Source organism: Coregonus clupeaformis, chromosome 13 (genome assembly GCF_020615455.1).
Source record: "Coregonus clupeaformis isolate EN_2021a chromosome 13, ASM2061545v1, whole genome shotgun sequence".
In the NCBI taxonomy this organism is placed as follows: Eukaryota; Metazoa; Chordata; class Actinopteri; order Salmoniformes; family Salmonidae; genus Coregonus; species Coregonus clupeaformis.
The window spans coordinates 28,838,268-28,852,960 of NC_059204.1; the positions used below are offsets into that span (position 1 = coordinate 28,838,268).

At 44.1% G+C, this 14,693-nt stretch overlaps 1 protein-coding gene across 4 annotated transcripts in view; it reads right to left on the reverse strand.

The window, feature by feature from the left end:
* Positions 1-5,285: 5,285 nt before the first annotated feature.
* gabra1 (gamma-aminobutyric acid type A receptor subunit alpha1) overlaps positions 5,286-14,693 on the reverse strand; it is a 30,819-nt gene continuing 21,411 nt past the window's right edge. For all 4 annotated transcript variants that reach the window (XM_041893606.2, XM_041893605.1, XM_041893604.2 and 1 more), the window contains 2 exons: positions 9,252-9,454; positions 5,286-8,773 (listed from right to left, as the gene is read on the reverse strand). In XM_041893606.2, coding sequence (XP_041749540.1) covers positions 8,447-8,773; positions 9,252-9,454 — 530 coding nt within the window. In that variant the 3' untranslated portion in view covers positions 5,286-8,446. The remainder of the gene's footprint in view (positions 8,774-9,251; positions 9,455-14,693) is intronic.

Consider the following 14,693-nt stretch of genomic DNA (forward strand, 5'->3'; position numbering starts at 1 on the left):
CATTGTAGGATTTTTTATGAATTTATTTGCAAATGATGGTGGAAAATAAGTATTTGGTCACCTACAAACAAGCAAGATTTCTGGCTCTCACAGACCTGTAACTTCTTCTTTAAGAGGCTCCTCTGTCCTCCACTCGTTACCTGTATTAATGGCACCTGTTTGAACTTGTTATCAGTATAAAAGACACCTGTCCACAACCTCAAACAGTCACACTCCAAACTCCACTATGGCCAAGACCAAAGAGCTGTCAAAGGACACCAGAAACAAAATTGTAGACCTGCACCAGGCTGGGAAGACTGAATCTGCAATAGGTAAGCAGCTTGGTTTGAAGAAATCAACTGTGGGAGCAATTATTAGGAAATGGAAGACATACAAGACCACTGATAATCTCCCTCGATCTGGGGCTCCACGCAAGATCTCACCCCGTGGGGTCAAAATGATCACAAGAACGGTGAGCAAAAATCCCAGAACCACACGGGGGGACCTAGTGAATGACCTGCAGAGAGCTGGGACCAAAGTAACAAAGCCTACCATCAGTAACACACTACGCCGCCAGGGACTCAAATCCTGCAGTGCAAGACATGTCCCCCTGCTTAAGCCAGTACATGTCCAGGCCCGTCTGAAGTTTGCTAGAGTGCATTTGGATGATCCAGAAGAGGATTGGGAGAATGCCATATGGTCAGATGAAACCAAAATATAACTTTTTGGTAAAAACTCAACTCGTCGTGTTTGGAGGACAAAGAATGCTGAGTTGCATCCAAAGAACACCATACCTACTGTGAAGCATGGGGGTGGAAACATCATGCTTTGGGGCTGTTTTTTCTGCAAAGGGACCAGGACGACTGATCCGTGTAAAGGAAAGAATGAATGGGGCCATGTATCGTGAGATTTTGAGTGAAAACCTCCTTCCATCAGCAAGGGCATTGAAGATGAAACGTGGCTGGGTCTTTCAGCATGACAATGATCCCAAACACACCGCCCGGGCAACGAAGGAGTTGCTTCGTAAGAAGCACTTCAAAGTCCTGGAGTGGCCTAGCCAGTCTCCAGATCTCAACCCCATAGAAAATCTTTGGAGGGAGTTGAAAGTCCGTGTTGCCCAGCGACAGCCCCAAAACATCACTGCTCTAGAGGAGATCTGCATGGAGGAATGGGCCAAAATACCAGCAAAAGTGTGTGAAAACCTTGTGAAGACTTACAGAAAACGTTTGACCTGTGTCATTGCCAACAAATGGTATATAACAAAGTATTGAGAAACTTTTGTTATTGACCAAATACTTATTTTCCACCATAATTTGCAAATACATTCATTAAAAATCCTACAATGTGATTTTCTGGATTTTTTTTCCTCATTTTGTCTGTCATAGTTGACGTGTACCTATGATGAAAATTACAGGCCTCTCTCATCTTTTTAAGTGGGAGAACTTGCACAACTGGTGGCTGACTAAATACTTTTTTCCCCCACTGTAAGTATGAAATAAAAGTTTTGTAAAACTCAAAACTCTCTCTCTCTCTCTCTCTCTCTCTCTCTCTGTTTTGTGTAATATCTATGTAGGCTGAAATAGGAATTGACAAGACCAGATAATTGCTGTTGGGAAGAGAATAGGATGTTATGCAGACAAAATATGTTGGTAGCAGTGGAGGCTCCTCAGAGGAGGAAGGGGAGGATCATCCTCCTCAGTAAAAAAAAAAAAAAAAAAAATAGTAAAACATGAAAGAAAGTTATCCTTTAAGTTGTCCTACTACATATGTTCACGTCACCAAATAATTGATTAAAACACACTGTTTTGCAATGAAGGTATACAGTAGCCTCAACAGCACTCTGTACGGTAGCACCATGGTGTAGCTGGAGGACAGCTAGCTTCGGTACTTATGACAGAGAGAGAGAGAGAGAGAGAGAGAGAGAGAGAGAGAGAGAGAGAGAGAGAGAGAGAGAGAGAGAGAGAGAGAGAGAGAGAGAGAGAGAGAGAGAGAGAGAGAGAGAGAGAGAGAGAGAGAGAGAGAGATGGAGCGGGAGAGCTAGCTATATTTGGTGCACAGACAGCTGATGTGTTGTGCACTGAAGTCCACAAGCGAAGTAAAAAGGTGAGAGGAGGTGATAGTTGCGAAAATAAATTATATATGCAAAGAGCAAAGTGATCATGTTGTTTTTATGTGGCTGCTATGAAAGTGAACTGTGTTTGATTGTGATCAGAGGTGCGCATTCATTCTGCTGATTCTGTTGAAAAACGTTTCTTAAACAAAAGCAAACGGAACAAAACGGGGATAAACATACCTGAATTTGTCCAATAGAAACTCTAATTTGCAACTGTTTAGACTAATGAATACACCCTAGATCAGCTAGTTGCAGGCAAGAGTGTGCAAGGCGGTATTGAATGTGTCACTGTCCGTCACCATAATGATAATCCTCCCTGATCTTAAACGACACTGAACGCCACTGGTTGGCAGGACAAGGATATGTTTGTTTGTGCACAAGTAAGTCTGTAATTTATGTTTACCATAGGTACAAATGTGATGTGACTCAAATGAAAGGGCATTTAGTTTACTAAAATGGCCCACAGTTTTTGTCATTTTGACAATAACTAGACTAAATCATTTTTCAAATGACAAAAATGTGACCAAGACTGAAGGATATTTAAGTCAAAATTGCTAAGACTAGAATAAGTCTAAAAAAGAGTTTCCTACACATGATGATAGGAAAATAACAAATTAGTATTATTAGATAGACACACAGGCATGCACACACGCAAACAACACACACACAAAACGCACCCATTCTCTTAACCTTTTTTCTACAGAAAAGGATTACCAAAAGTCACCAGTAAGTCCACTTTGAACAGGATGTGAAGTCATCAGTAGGTTCCAAACCAGGAGATTCCTTCCTGTTCTCTACTTATGGCCTGCTTCTCTATAAAATGCTTTCTTGGCCTTCATCTCCCCTCTCCAACCTCCCTCTATATCCAGAGAAACAAAAGTCAATTACGGAAGTCGAAACAGATGCGATGTTTGAGCAGAGGATCAATACGATCTGCCCGCGGTCAGGCTGACCCGAGTGACAACTTCAAAAACAAAGCGCTGGCCCAGAAAGAGAGAGGACCAGTGCATTCTAATGAGAGGCACCAAGGACATACAATCTGCTGATGATATCATTATGGCCTGCTGCCTGGCGGCTTAATCCCCGCTCCTCTCCTCTCCGCCCCTCTCCACGAGGCTGACGAGTCTTGCTGTTGGCAATGTTTCGCCTCGTTAGCTGATCGGGATGCGCTGCAAAGTTCAACCAAGTAATGGGATGCCCATTTAGAGGGAGGGGTATTGAATGACTAACAGTATCTCTAATGCAACAACCCCTGTAGAGCAGCTCTTAGGTTAATGTTGCTGTTCTCCACTGCCCGGCACATCCGCGTCCAGCATGTCATTTCTACTTCTTACTATTTGGGCCGCTAACACATTTATACTGGACTTGAAAGGCTTTCATTGTTGTCATTGTGTGTGTGTGTGTGTGTCTCTGTGTGTATGTGTGTTATTAATGATGACCATCAACTCCTCTTGGGTAACATTGGTGTAAACTACGGTATTATCCCTCTGGGGGATTTTGCCATAGTGTCTGCTCGATTGTTAGAGAATGAGAAATAAAATAAAACAGAACCCCCCTGGAGTTCTATTTTGGTTCAACTTTATAATCAACTCCCGCCATAGGGAGTCCAATGCCCCTAAATCTACATGGATAGAAATCTACATGGATATAGCACCTGTTAATGCTTTTTCATACATTTCCAAGTCCATTCATTGGTTTCCTTGTGTGCTATCCAAAATGGCAGATGAGAATCCATGAGCTCTATTGAACATAAATAAATGACTGTCCTAATACAATAAATGAAATAGGATCTATTGGACTACCGCATTGGGAGTCTGTATTTCTGTCCTATAAAACAGTTGGCATTAAGGTACAGTAATGTTTACCTATTCATTTATTCATTTAAATTGAGGGGGGAAAACACATCACAGGTCCAAATACCTGCCAATGTAATATGTGATGTGAGTGAAAGGGTAATGTCAGAGAGAGAGAGAGACGAGAGAGAGAGAGATGTTTTTATTTATTTTTTATTATTGTTTAATTCACTTTTGTTTATCATCTATTTCACTTGCTTTGGCAAGGTAAACATATGTTTCCCATGCCAATAATGCCTTTTAAATTGAATTGAATTGAATTGAATTGAAATTGAAATTGAATTGAGAGAGAGAGAGAGAGAGAGAGAGAGAGAGAGAGAGAGAGAGAGAGAGAGAGAGAGAGAGAGCACTTATCGGAATCTCAGCACATTCCCCTACAGCCGAGTGAATTAAGAGGCAAAGAATGTAATGTGGCATGAGGCGGCTTGGAGCTGACAGAGAGATGGCTCATCCTTCCTGGCTTCTCTGGAGCCCAGTGCAGTGCAGGGAGACCATGCAGGCAGACAGACAGGCAGGCAGGGACTTCCAGGGACAGCGTGTCAGCCAGCAGCAGAAGCCCCACGTTACTTAACTGTCTCAGGGCTCTCATGCTTTTGAGGAAACCAGCACACATTCCTCTGCACCTGAAAGTGACGGTGGTAGGGATGGGGGGAAGAAAGAGGTTGGCCCACCACCACCTGAGAGACGAGCTACCTCCCTCTCTCTGTCCCCGGGACATAGCAGCCATAGAAACATGAAGTGCTTATTCCTTCCATTGCCTTTGCACGATTTCACTTAATGTCCCTTTGAGTCCCTGACAAATGTATTTTACATATCTGTAATAAGCTGTAGTAAGGTCTCACTCTTATGCATTTTAGTTTTCCACTGCCCAAGAGACACATAAATGTATGAACTGTCACTTCTCAAGTATTATCTTTGGTTGTAAAAAAGGAACCTAAAGCATAATACGCAAAGTCATAAAAGAACAATGTGTTGGCATTTTAATAATTTATTACACATTGATAAAAATTTCAACACAACTAGGTTTATTTAAAGACGTATGTTGAGAATCAGATTGTACTGAGGGCCATTTCATAACGAAACCAGACATTTACAGAAGGTACACCTTTCCAAACGATCCAGCAGAATCCCTCCCCTTCTCATCATACGTTACACATCAGCGTGTGTGGATGCCTTTCACCCTCGTCCATTATATATCTTCAACATTTGTGCTTTCAAAATATGTGGTTTTATTTCCAATTTTATATTTGTTTTTTATGCCTGATAAATTAAATGCACAAGAAAACAAAAAACTCCCACGGGACCTAATATTGATCAAAGACCCAACTTTGAAAAGCAACGACGATTTGCAATGCTTTTATTTACATGTTACAGCTGATTGATGTAAAAGGGTACAGGGTTGGAAGCTCATGTTTGCAAATGTGCCACAGATTCCACAGCCAGTGCACTGGAGCAAATACAGTGCCTTCCTAAATGAGTATGCCAGAATAACAACAACTGGTGGTGGTCCACTTTCCATTGTAAAATGTATTGAGGTTTTAATTTGCTAAATTATAGAGGAGCCCTTCAGGGATTTAATATCTCTAAAACTAAAGTGCTAACTATATGGAAAAGAAAACAATTTATCCATTCTGCAATCCATCAGTCTCTGATTATATGATCAAATCTTATTAATTTTATCCTCAAATAAAACAATTAATGTGAACTTGATATACTTTAGCTTGAGGTTTTCAATTGATTCACTTTATTGCCTTATCAAAAAATTAATAAATGCAATCGACATTCAAAGCCATCATCTCCCAATCACCCATCATTAGATTCAGACCTGTACATCAATAAAAAATGGTAGAGTAATTCACAATCACAATCTACTTCGTGATTACCCAGCAGAAAAAATGGTTAAAAGGCTAAGTAGGTTGCATGGTTGATTAAAGAGTTAAGCTTTATACAATACCTTGTTAATTGGAAACACAACGGTCAAAGAAATAAGTGAATGAACGTGGCACAAAGCTGTCCTTGCATGGCACAAAGCTGTCCTTGCATGGCACAAAGCTGTCCTTGCATGGCACAAAGCTGTCCTTGCATAGCACAAAGCTGACTACATACATGTCAAGTATATATCTAATGTATAACAATAGCTTGGTACAAACGATATTTATCATTATCTTAGCTAGTATGTTTTATGAAATAGTCATATATGCGTTATGTATATTATATATATATTTATGCTGTTTTCGTCATGATAATAAACATCCATACAATACGTTTGAATTTAATGATCTATGTATGTATATTTGTACATTTCACACGGTTTGAAACAGACTACTCTGTGCACGGCAGAGTGAACCTGCACACTGAAAGCCCTCTGTCTCCAGGAACGGATCCTCTCTATTGGTCATAATGCAACCGACTCTCTCCCTCTGGGAAACACTGTCCCTTTACCCCTGTGCACTGATATACAATACACACTAGTCTTTCTACAAGGTCCAGAGATGTCGTCACCACTGCACAATGTCCAGTACTATAAAACCCATTTACTGTAAGAACACCCCAACCCATGCTATAGAATACCCCCACTCTCAAGTTGGATCATAGATTTCTGAAAGCAGGTCAGGTGCTGACGGCTTGAAAACCACGGAGAATAAAAACTAAAAGCCAACGCTCGTGATCGATAATCAAAAGAGATTTTGTAACTATGACTACTGAGGTCACCATAAAGCTACCTTGGATATCACCCCGGACAATGCATGCTTTAAATTCATATTTTCAAAAAGCCCTTGCTAATCAATATTGCTACATTAACAGAATTTGAGAAGGACAATTAACTTGAACTTGCCACATCTGAGAAAACACCTCCTTGTGTATGTTTGAATGTGAATAGAAAAAGAAAGCAAACATATTTTAGAATCTGTTGGTTCTCTCTGAGGAGGGATTGGCATCATGCTACAAAAATATAGATATTCAATACTATCAAAGAACTACAAGACATGTCCTATGCGCAGGACACAGCACTAGCCAATAAAGTTGAGTGCCTCCGCTTTCGCTCTCATCATCATCAAGCAGCAGCAGATGCAGTCCAAAAATAACCATTCCTCTAACGGCATGTGAGACTGAAGGCAGTGTAGCTGGTACGTTCTGAGTGTTGTCTAAAACATTGTCAACAGAAGATGGGAATCACAGGGTCATGGAATACAGCAGGATGGAGAACTTAGTGTCATCAGTCATGGGAGTAGCGTTTCCTTAGTGGCACTGCTCTTCACTCTCAATGAGTTTGCCACTGCCCGCCCGCTGCAACGCTCACTGCTAGCAGCCATCTTAGAAACTAAATAATGTTTGCTGACAGTCCTCTGGGCCCTGTACAAATGTCCCTTTAGGGGCTCATCTCTGCCATAGAAACCAGAAACCAAAGTAAAGAATAATAGTGTTTTTTAATTCTAAATATAAAATGCATTCCGACATTTAGATTTGACAGTTTACATTCTTACTCATTACTATCCCAGACCTTGACACATTGTTGTTGTTAGTGTGCACATACACACAGCTATGGATTTAGTTGAATAGATATTAACTTATACTTCAGTGATAACCGCTGGCAACGTTGACCAGCGATCAGTGGAACACTGACTTGGTAAGAAACAGTCACTTAGGATTGAAACAGTAAATACTCTCTTCATACAAACTATTTTCAATGTTTCATAAACGGTTAAAGTAAGAAAACCTTTTTTTGCCAGGAGTTGTATATGTATACCCTTAGTTACACTTTGCAAAGCTTAAACATAATGTTGACATCTCTAACACTTGATCATATTTACAAAACAACTAAATTAATAGTATTCCTAATGTTGCACATAAATGATTGAATTGTATCTATCTTCTTCTAAAATCGATGAATGGATGACATTGTTTCCATTGAGACATGTTTTATTGCTATTGCTGAAACCCTATCTTGATTATTTCAACAAAAGGAAATGAACAACCCCAAAACATCAACTACAGAGAATGGAAGAATATTTGACGAAGATTGAAGGTAGCATTTTGTCACTGATATCAAACAAACTGGTCCATCGGTCAAATAAATGTTGATTGGTCTTTGAAAAGAAAAACGGCCAGTCCATGCAAAAACACGATTCTCTTTTACAGCGTTAAACATGTAATGCAGAACAACAACTGAACACATATCAGAAAACTAAAACAAATAATAGATCCTTAACAATTGTTGGGCTATGTGCATTTGTAGAATAGCATTCTCTTGTGTATATCATATATTATTCGTAGCATATTTTCTTTAGTAGCATAATCCCTCCCTCCCCAAAACAATTCCCATTAAATGGTCACCACATTGCTCAGATCCTAACACCTTTTCTCTTTTTTTGTTTTATTGATTTTTTATCTTGGAAGGTATTTGACATTAAAGCAATGTGGCGACTGGGAACTCAACCAGCATGGACACCATGTTTTCTGAAAATAAACATTCGGGGGGGAAAAGAAGGGGGTATTGAGATTAGTGGGATCCCGGGGTCATCCCCTGTAACTTGGGCTTTTTATTCAAGTAGGTTGCCCAGTAGACCAGGTTAAAGGTTCCGAAGAGTAACGGGAAGGCTATTCTGGCGATCCTGTCGATCTTGCTGACGCTGTTGAAGGTCTTCTTAGCCTCTGGTGGCTTGGGCTTGGGTTCTTCCTTGGGCTCGGTGGGGGGAGGGGGGGCGCTTTTGGCAATGGTGGCCAAACCAGGATCTCTGGCAATGTTTGGAGCGAAGGCTGTAGCAGTGGCGGCGGTGTAAGCTGTGGTGTTGTTCTTCTTCAGGAGGGACTCTTTCTTCTTCTTTTGCTGCAAGGAGGTAAACAGACCGTGCCTTGGGTTAGCTTATAAGAAACCAACCAACAAAGCACATTGACAAGCTAGCAATTTACATTTGAGGACATGTTTAAAAAAAACATGGCAAAGCATTGTGTGCGAGTTTGTCTAATACCTCTCTCAGTGTTGTTCAGGAGCAGCTGAAGGTGGTAATGTGTTGTAGTTCTAACTGCACTGGTGAGAACACTATGGAGGAACACTCAACTATTCATGTTCTTATCATGTCCCATGAATCTCATTCGCACTGAGATGAGCAAGTGACATAAAACCAACACTCACTGTTGTGCTCCACCAACAAATTACTAACTAACTGCTCTACTTTTAGGTAGAACACCCCTGATCTTGATGTTCAGAAACAATTCAAGTTTTTTCAAAATCTTAATATATCACAAAATACATAATTTATTTTTTTAAATACAATATATTTTATGGAGGATAAGAGGAAGAACACCTTCTCTGGCACCACACTTTTTCCGTCCCAGGCGTAGCCCCTCTTTGTAAAGTAGTTGACTGTAGCAAACTCAATGAGGGCAGAGAAGACAAAGGCATAGCAGACTGCAATGAACCAGTCCATGGCTGTGGCATAGGCCACCTTTGGGAGAGAGTTCCTAGCACTGATACTGAGGGTGGTCATGGTCAGCACAGTTGTCACTCCTGTAGGGACAGAGAGGGAGAATGGGTTACGTTCTAGAATGGAATAAACCATGTTCTTGCTTGTTTGGGTTTTACATTGTAGGCTAAATACACATATTACATCCTACAACTACACACTCTATCCAATCTAGTCTAGCAAGTGGCCATTTCCAAAATGGGGATGTTCTGGTCAGAGTAAAACACACTGTTGTTGACATATGTAACATTACGAATCTTGAATCAGTACCAACATAATTGGTCACTGGGTAAAATTGCTTAATGAATGAAGCATAAGCTACCATTATGTTGGCATCCTGAACATTACATTTTGATTAGCTGCCGCAAAGCTTGCCAACTTCTCTAATGCATCCCTGATTCCAACTTCATGCATTACACGAAAAACGAGGCCCCAGAGCCCCAGAGAAATAGGAATTCTCATGTAATGCCGGCTGAGACGCATCATTTAGGTTTGATAAAATCACCAAAACACACGCGTTTCTTTTTAAGCCTGCATAATACCTGCGCACTAAAGGGTGTATGAATTTAAAAACAGAAAGGGGGAGGTTGTTAAGCCTACAGGGTTATGTGAGGTCATCATGTGCTATAGCTGGGGTTTGTTAAAGCAGAGGTGAGAGCAGGGCTGTTGGAGAAGAGGAGCAGTTCACGGGATGTCTGTCGGTGCATTGCTCATCCACACAGACTGCTCCACAAAACAAAAACAGCCCAGCGGCTTACTCAGAGAACTCGGCTGGGGCCAAGGCAATTCAAGGGACAGAAGGAGAGACTGGTCATGAGTTAGCCAGTAGAACAGAGTCTTCCTCCACCACTGTTATACTGCAATGGTACTGGCTAAAACAGATATATAGCAAAAGGGTAGTCCTAGCCTTGGCATCAGAATCAGAATCACTTATTCGCCAAGTACATTTACCCATACCCAGAATTTGACTTAGTGAATAGGTGATGCCAGCGATAGACAATGTACAGACAGGATACAGACACAGTCAACATAGTCAACATACAGGATATTCAATGTAAATACAGTGAACATAAAACTCTGGAGTATAAGCTGAACTCCAACATATGCTGATAGGCTACTGTTGTCTCTCCATACACTGCTCTGCTCTGCTTGGATGACTGTGTTGACTGAGACCGAGATGGAGAGATTAGACACATCAGAGAATCAGCCCTGTGTGTTACAGTGGTCCTCTGTAGCTCAGCTGGTAGAGCACGGCGCTTGTAATGCCAAGGTAGTGGGTTCGATCCCCAGGACCACCCATACACAAAAATTTATGCACGCATGACTGTATGTCGCTTTGGATAAAAGCGTCTGCTAAATGGCATATTATATTATTATAGATAGGCTGAAACTCAGTGACTCCACTGACCTTGGTCCTGTGACTTGGTTAATTAATCGTATTCCTTTTGAATTCCTTTTGTTGATGATAGTAGAAAATAAAAGTGTTTTTCTCACTGTTAAATTCAGAATTATTCTAGACTTCACAAACATATATTTTAAGTGAAGTCTTTTGAATTTTCCATGGTGGTGTGTGAGGCTTTTTGACGTCTATTTAGCTCTGATGACCTTACTAAATTAAAAAAAGAAAAATCTATCATAAATGAGACAGCACACGCATGCAATCTCGAAGCTACGAAAGCATCTGGCAGTGGAGCGATTAACGTTCTCCTCTGAGCTCTGAATGTTATTGTTCGCCATCAGAATGATGAATTCTCTCTTGTTCCGATGATGTGATGATGACTCATAGTCCTACACCCTATTCACGCACATTCTATTCTGAGTTCATAGTGTTACATGAGGCTTACAAAGTTATACTAATAATACAATCACGTCAGCAACAAATAATAAAACAATAAAAAACTAAAATGTCCCCAAAACGTGCATGTTCACTCCATTTTGCAGATAGCTATAAAGCCAAGCTATGATTTCATTTCTACTCTACTAGAGTACTATGGCTGTCAGGTCGTGTTGTAGGTGTGGTGTAGGAATCAAACGCAGGAAGCAGACTGAATTCCAAAAAGCTGTATTCCTGCCTAAACACAGGCAACAGGACGAAATAAGCCTGACAGCAAAATACGCACGAAGGCGAAAAGACAATGCGCACAAACAGGTGCGTCAGGATGAAATAAGTGCACACACAAGTGCAACGAACGCTCCAGCAAACAGTGGAGAAAATAACGCTCAACCGAGCAATACACAGACTGACGGTAACAATCACACACAACACAAGACAAACACAACGAGAAACTTATAGGACACTAATTACTACAAAACAGAAACAGGTGTAGAAACAAACAGACAAAAGCAAACGAACATGAAACATCAATCGGTGGCAGCTAGAATTCCGAGACGACGAACGCCGAAGCCTGCCCGAACAAGGGAGAGAGGCAGCCTCGGCCGAAACCGTGACAGTACCCCCCTTGACGCGCGGCTCCAGACGCGCGCCGACTCCGGCCTTGGGGACGACCCGGAGGCCGCGGCGCAGGGCGCGTCGGATACCCCCGATGGAATTCCGTCCAGGAGCGACGGGTCCAAGATGTCTCTCCTCGGCACCCAGCACCGCTCCTCCGGACCGTACCCCTCCCACTCCACTAGATACTGAAGACCCCCTCTCCGACGTCTAGAATCCAAGATGGATCTCACGGTGTACGCCGGTACCCCCTCGATGTCCAACGGGGCCGGGGGTCTCCAAGATCTCATGTTCTTGGAGTGGGCCTGCTACCACCGGCCTGAGAAGGGACACATGGAACGAGGGGTTAATACACTTATACTCAACTGGTAACTGTAATCTATAACATACCTCGTTCAACCTTCTCAGGACTTTAAATGGCCCTACAAACCGCCGACCCAGCTTCCGACAGGGCAGGCGGAGGGGCAGGTTTCTGGCAGAGAGCCAGACTCGATCTCCAGGTGCGTACACTGGCCCCTCACTGCGGTGTAGGTCGGCGCTCGTCTTCTGTGATGTATGGCACGCTGCAGATGGACGTGTGCAGCGTCCCACGTCTCCTCCGAGCGCCGCACCCACTCATCCACAGCGGGGGCCTCGATCTGGCTCTCATGCCATGGTGCCAGAACCGGCTGGTACCCCAAAACACACTGAAAAGGGGGTTAGTTGGGTGGAGGAGTGGCGGAGAGAGTTCTGTGCCATCTCGGCCCAGGGCACATATCTCGCCCACTCCTCCGGCCGATCCCGGCAGTACGTTCTGAGAAACCTACCCACATCCTGGTTAACGCTGTTCCACCTGCCCATTACTCTCCGGGTGGTAACCCGAGGTGAGGCTCACCGAGACCCCCAACCGCTCCATAAAAGCTCTCCAGACTCTGGAGGTGAATTGGGGACCTCGGTCAGCCACAATGTCCTCGGGCACCCCGTAGTGCCGGAACACATGGGTGAATATAGCTTCGCGGTCTGCAGGGCAGTAGGAAGACCCGGCATGGGGAGCAAACGACAGGCCTTAGAGAACCGGTCCACAACGACCAGGATGGTAGTATTCCCTTGAGAGAGGGGAAGGTCAGTTATAAAATCCACCGAGAGGTGGGACCATGGTCGTTGTGGAACGGGCAGGGGCAGTAACTTACCCCTAGGCAGATGTCTAGGCGCCTTACACTGGGCGCACACCGAGCAGGAGGAAACATAAACCCTCACATCCCTGGCCAACGTGGGCCACCAATATTTGGCACTAAGACAGTGCACTGTCCGGCCGATACCCGGGTGTCCAGAGGAGGGTGACGTGTGAGCCCAATAGATCAATCGATCCCGACACTCGAGCGGAACATACTTCCGACCCTCCGGGCATTGTGGTGGACTAGGGTCGGTGCGTAATGCCCGCTCGAGCTCAGAATCGAGCTCCCACACCACCGGTGCCACTAGACACGACTCCGGCAGTATGGGAGTGGGCTCCACGAACCTCTCCTCCCCGTCATACAGCCGAGACAGCGCATCTGCCTTCCCGTTTTGTGACCCAGGGATGTAGGTGATCTTAAAAGAGAAACGGGTCAAAAACATACTCCATCTAGCCTGCCGAGGGTTCAGCCTCCTCGCTGCCCGGATGTACTCCAGGTTACGGTGGTCCGTCAAAAAGAGGAAAGGGGTGTTGAGCCCCCTCAAGCCAGTGCCTCCACACCTTAAGGGCCTGTACCACAGCTAACAGCTCCCTGTCCCCTATGTCATAATTTCGCTCCGCCGGGCTGAGCTTCTTGGAATAGAAGGCACAGGGGCGGAGTTTAGGTGGCGCGCCTGACCGTTGTGAAAGCACGGCGCCAATACCGGCCTCAGACGCGTCCACCTCTACCTGAAATGGTAAAGAGGGATCCGGATGCGCCAGCACCGGAGCCGAGGTAAACAGGTCCTTCAGCCTCCCAAACGCCCTGTCCGCCTCGACTGACCACTGCAGACGCACCGGACCCCCCTTCAAGAGAGACGTGATGGGAGCTGCCACTTGCCCAAAACCCCGGATAAACCTCCGGTAGTAATTCGCAAACCCCAAAAACTGCTGCACCTCTTTCACAGTGGTTGGTGTTTGCCAATTACGCACGGCCGACGCTTCGGTCTACCTCCATCTTCACCCCTGACGCGGACAACTGATACCCCAAAAAGGAGATAGACTCCTGGAAAAACAGACACTTCTCTGCCTTCACATACAGGTCGTGCTCCACCAGCCTCCGCAACACTCTGCGCACCAGGGCCACATGCTCGACACGGGTAGGTGAGTACCGAGAATGTCATCTATGTACACAACGACTCCCTGTCCCTGCATGTCCCTGAAGATCTCATCCACAAATGATTGGAAAACCGACGGAGCATTCATCAACCCGTATGGCATGACTAGATACTCGTAATTGCCCGAGGTGGTACTAAAGGCTGTTTTCCATTCATCATCCTTCTTGATGCGCACCAAGTTGTACGCGCTCCTGAGATCTAATTTCGTGAAGAAACGCGCCCCATGCAACGACTCAGTCATGGTCGCAATCAGCGGGAGTGGATAACTATACTTCACCGTAATCTGATTGAGACCACGGTAATCGATGCACGGACGCAAACCACCATCCTTCTTCTTCACGAAAAAGAAACTCGAGGACGCGGGGAAGTGGACGGCCGTATGTATCCTTGTCTCAGCGATTCGTCTATGTAAATCTCCATAGCTTTCTTCTCCTCCTGAGACAGAGGATACACATGACTCCGTGGGAGCGCAGCTCCCTGCCTGAAGGTTTATCGCACAATCCCCCTGCCTATGGGGTGGCAAC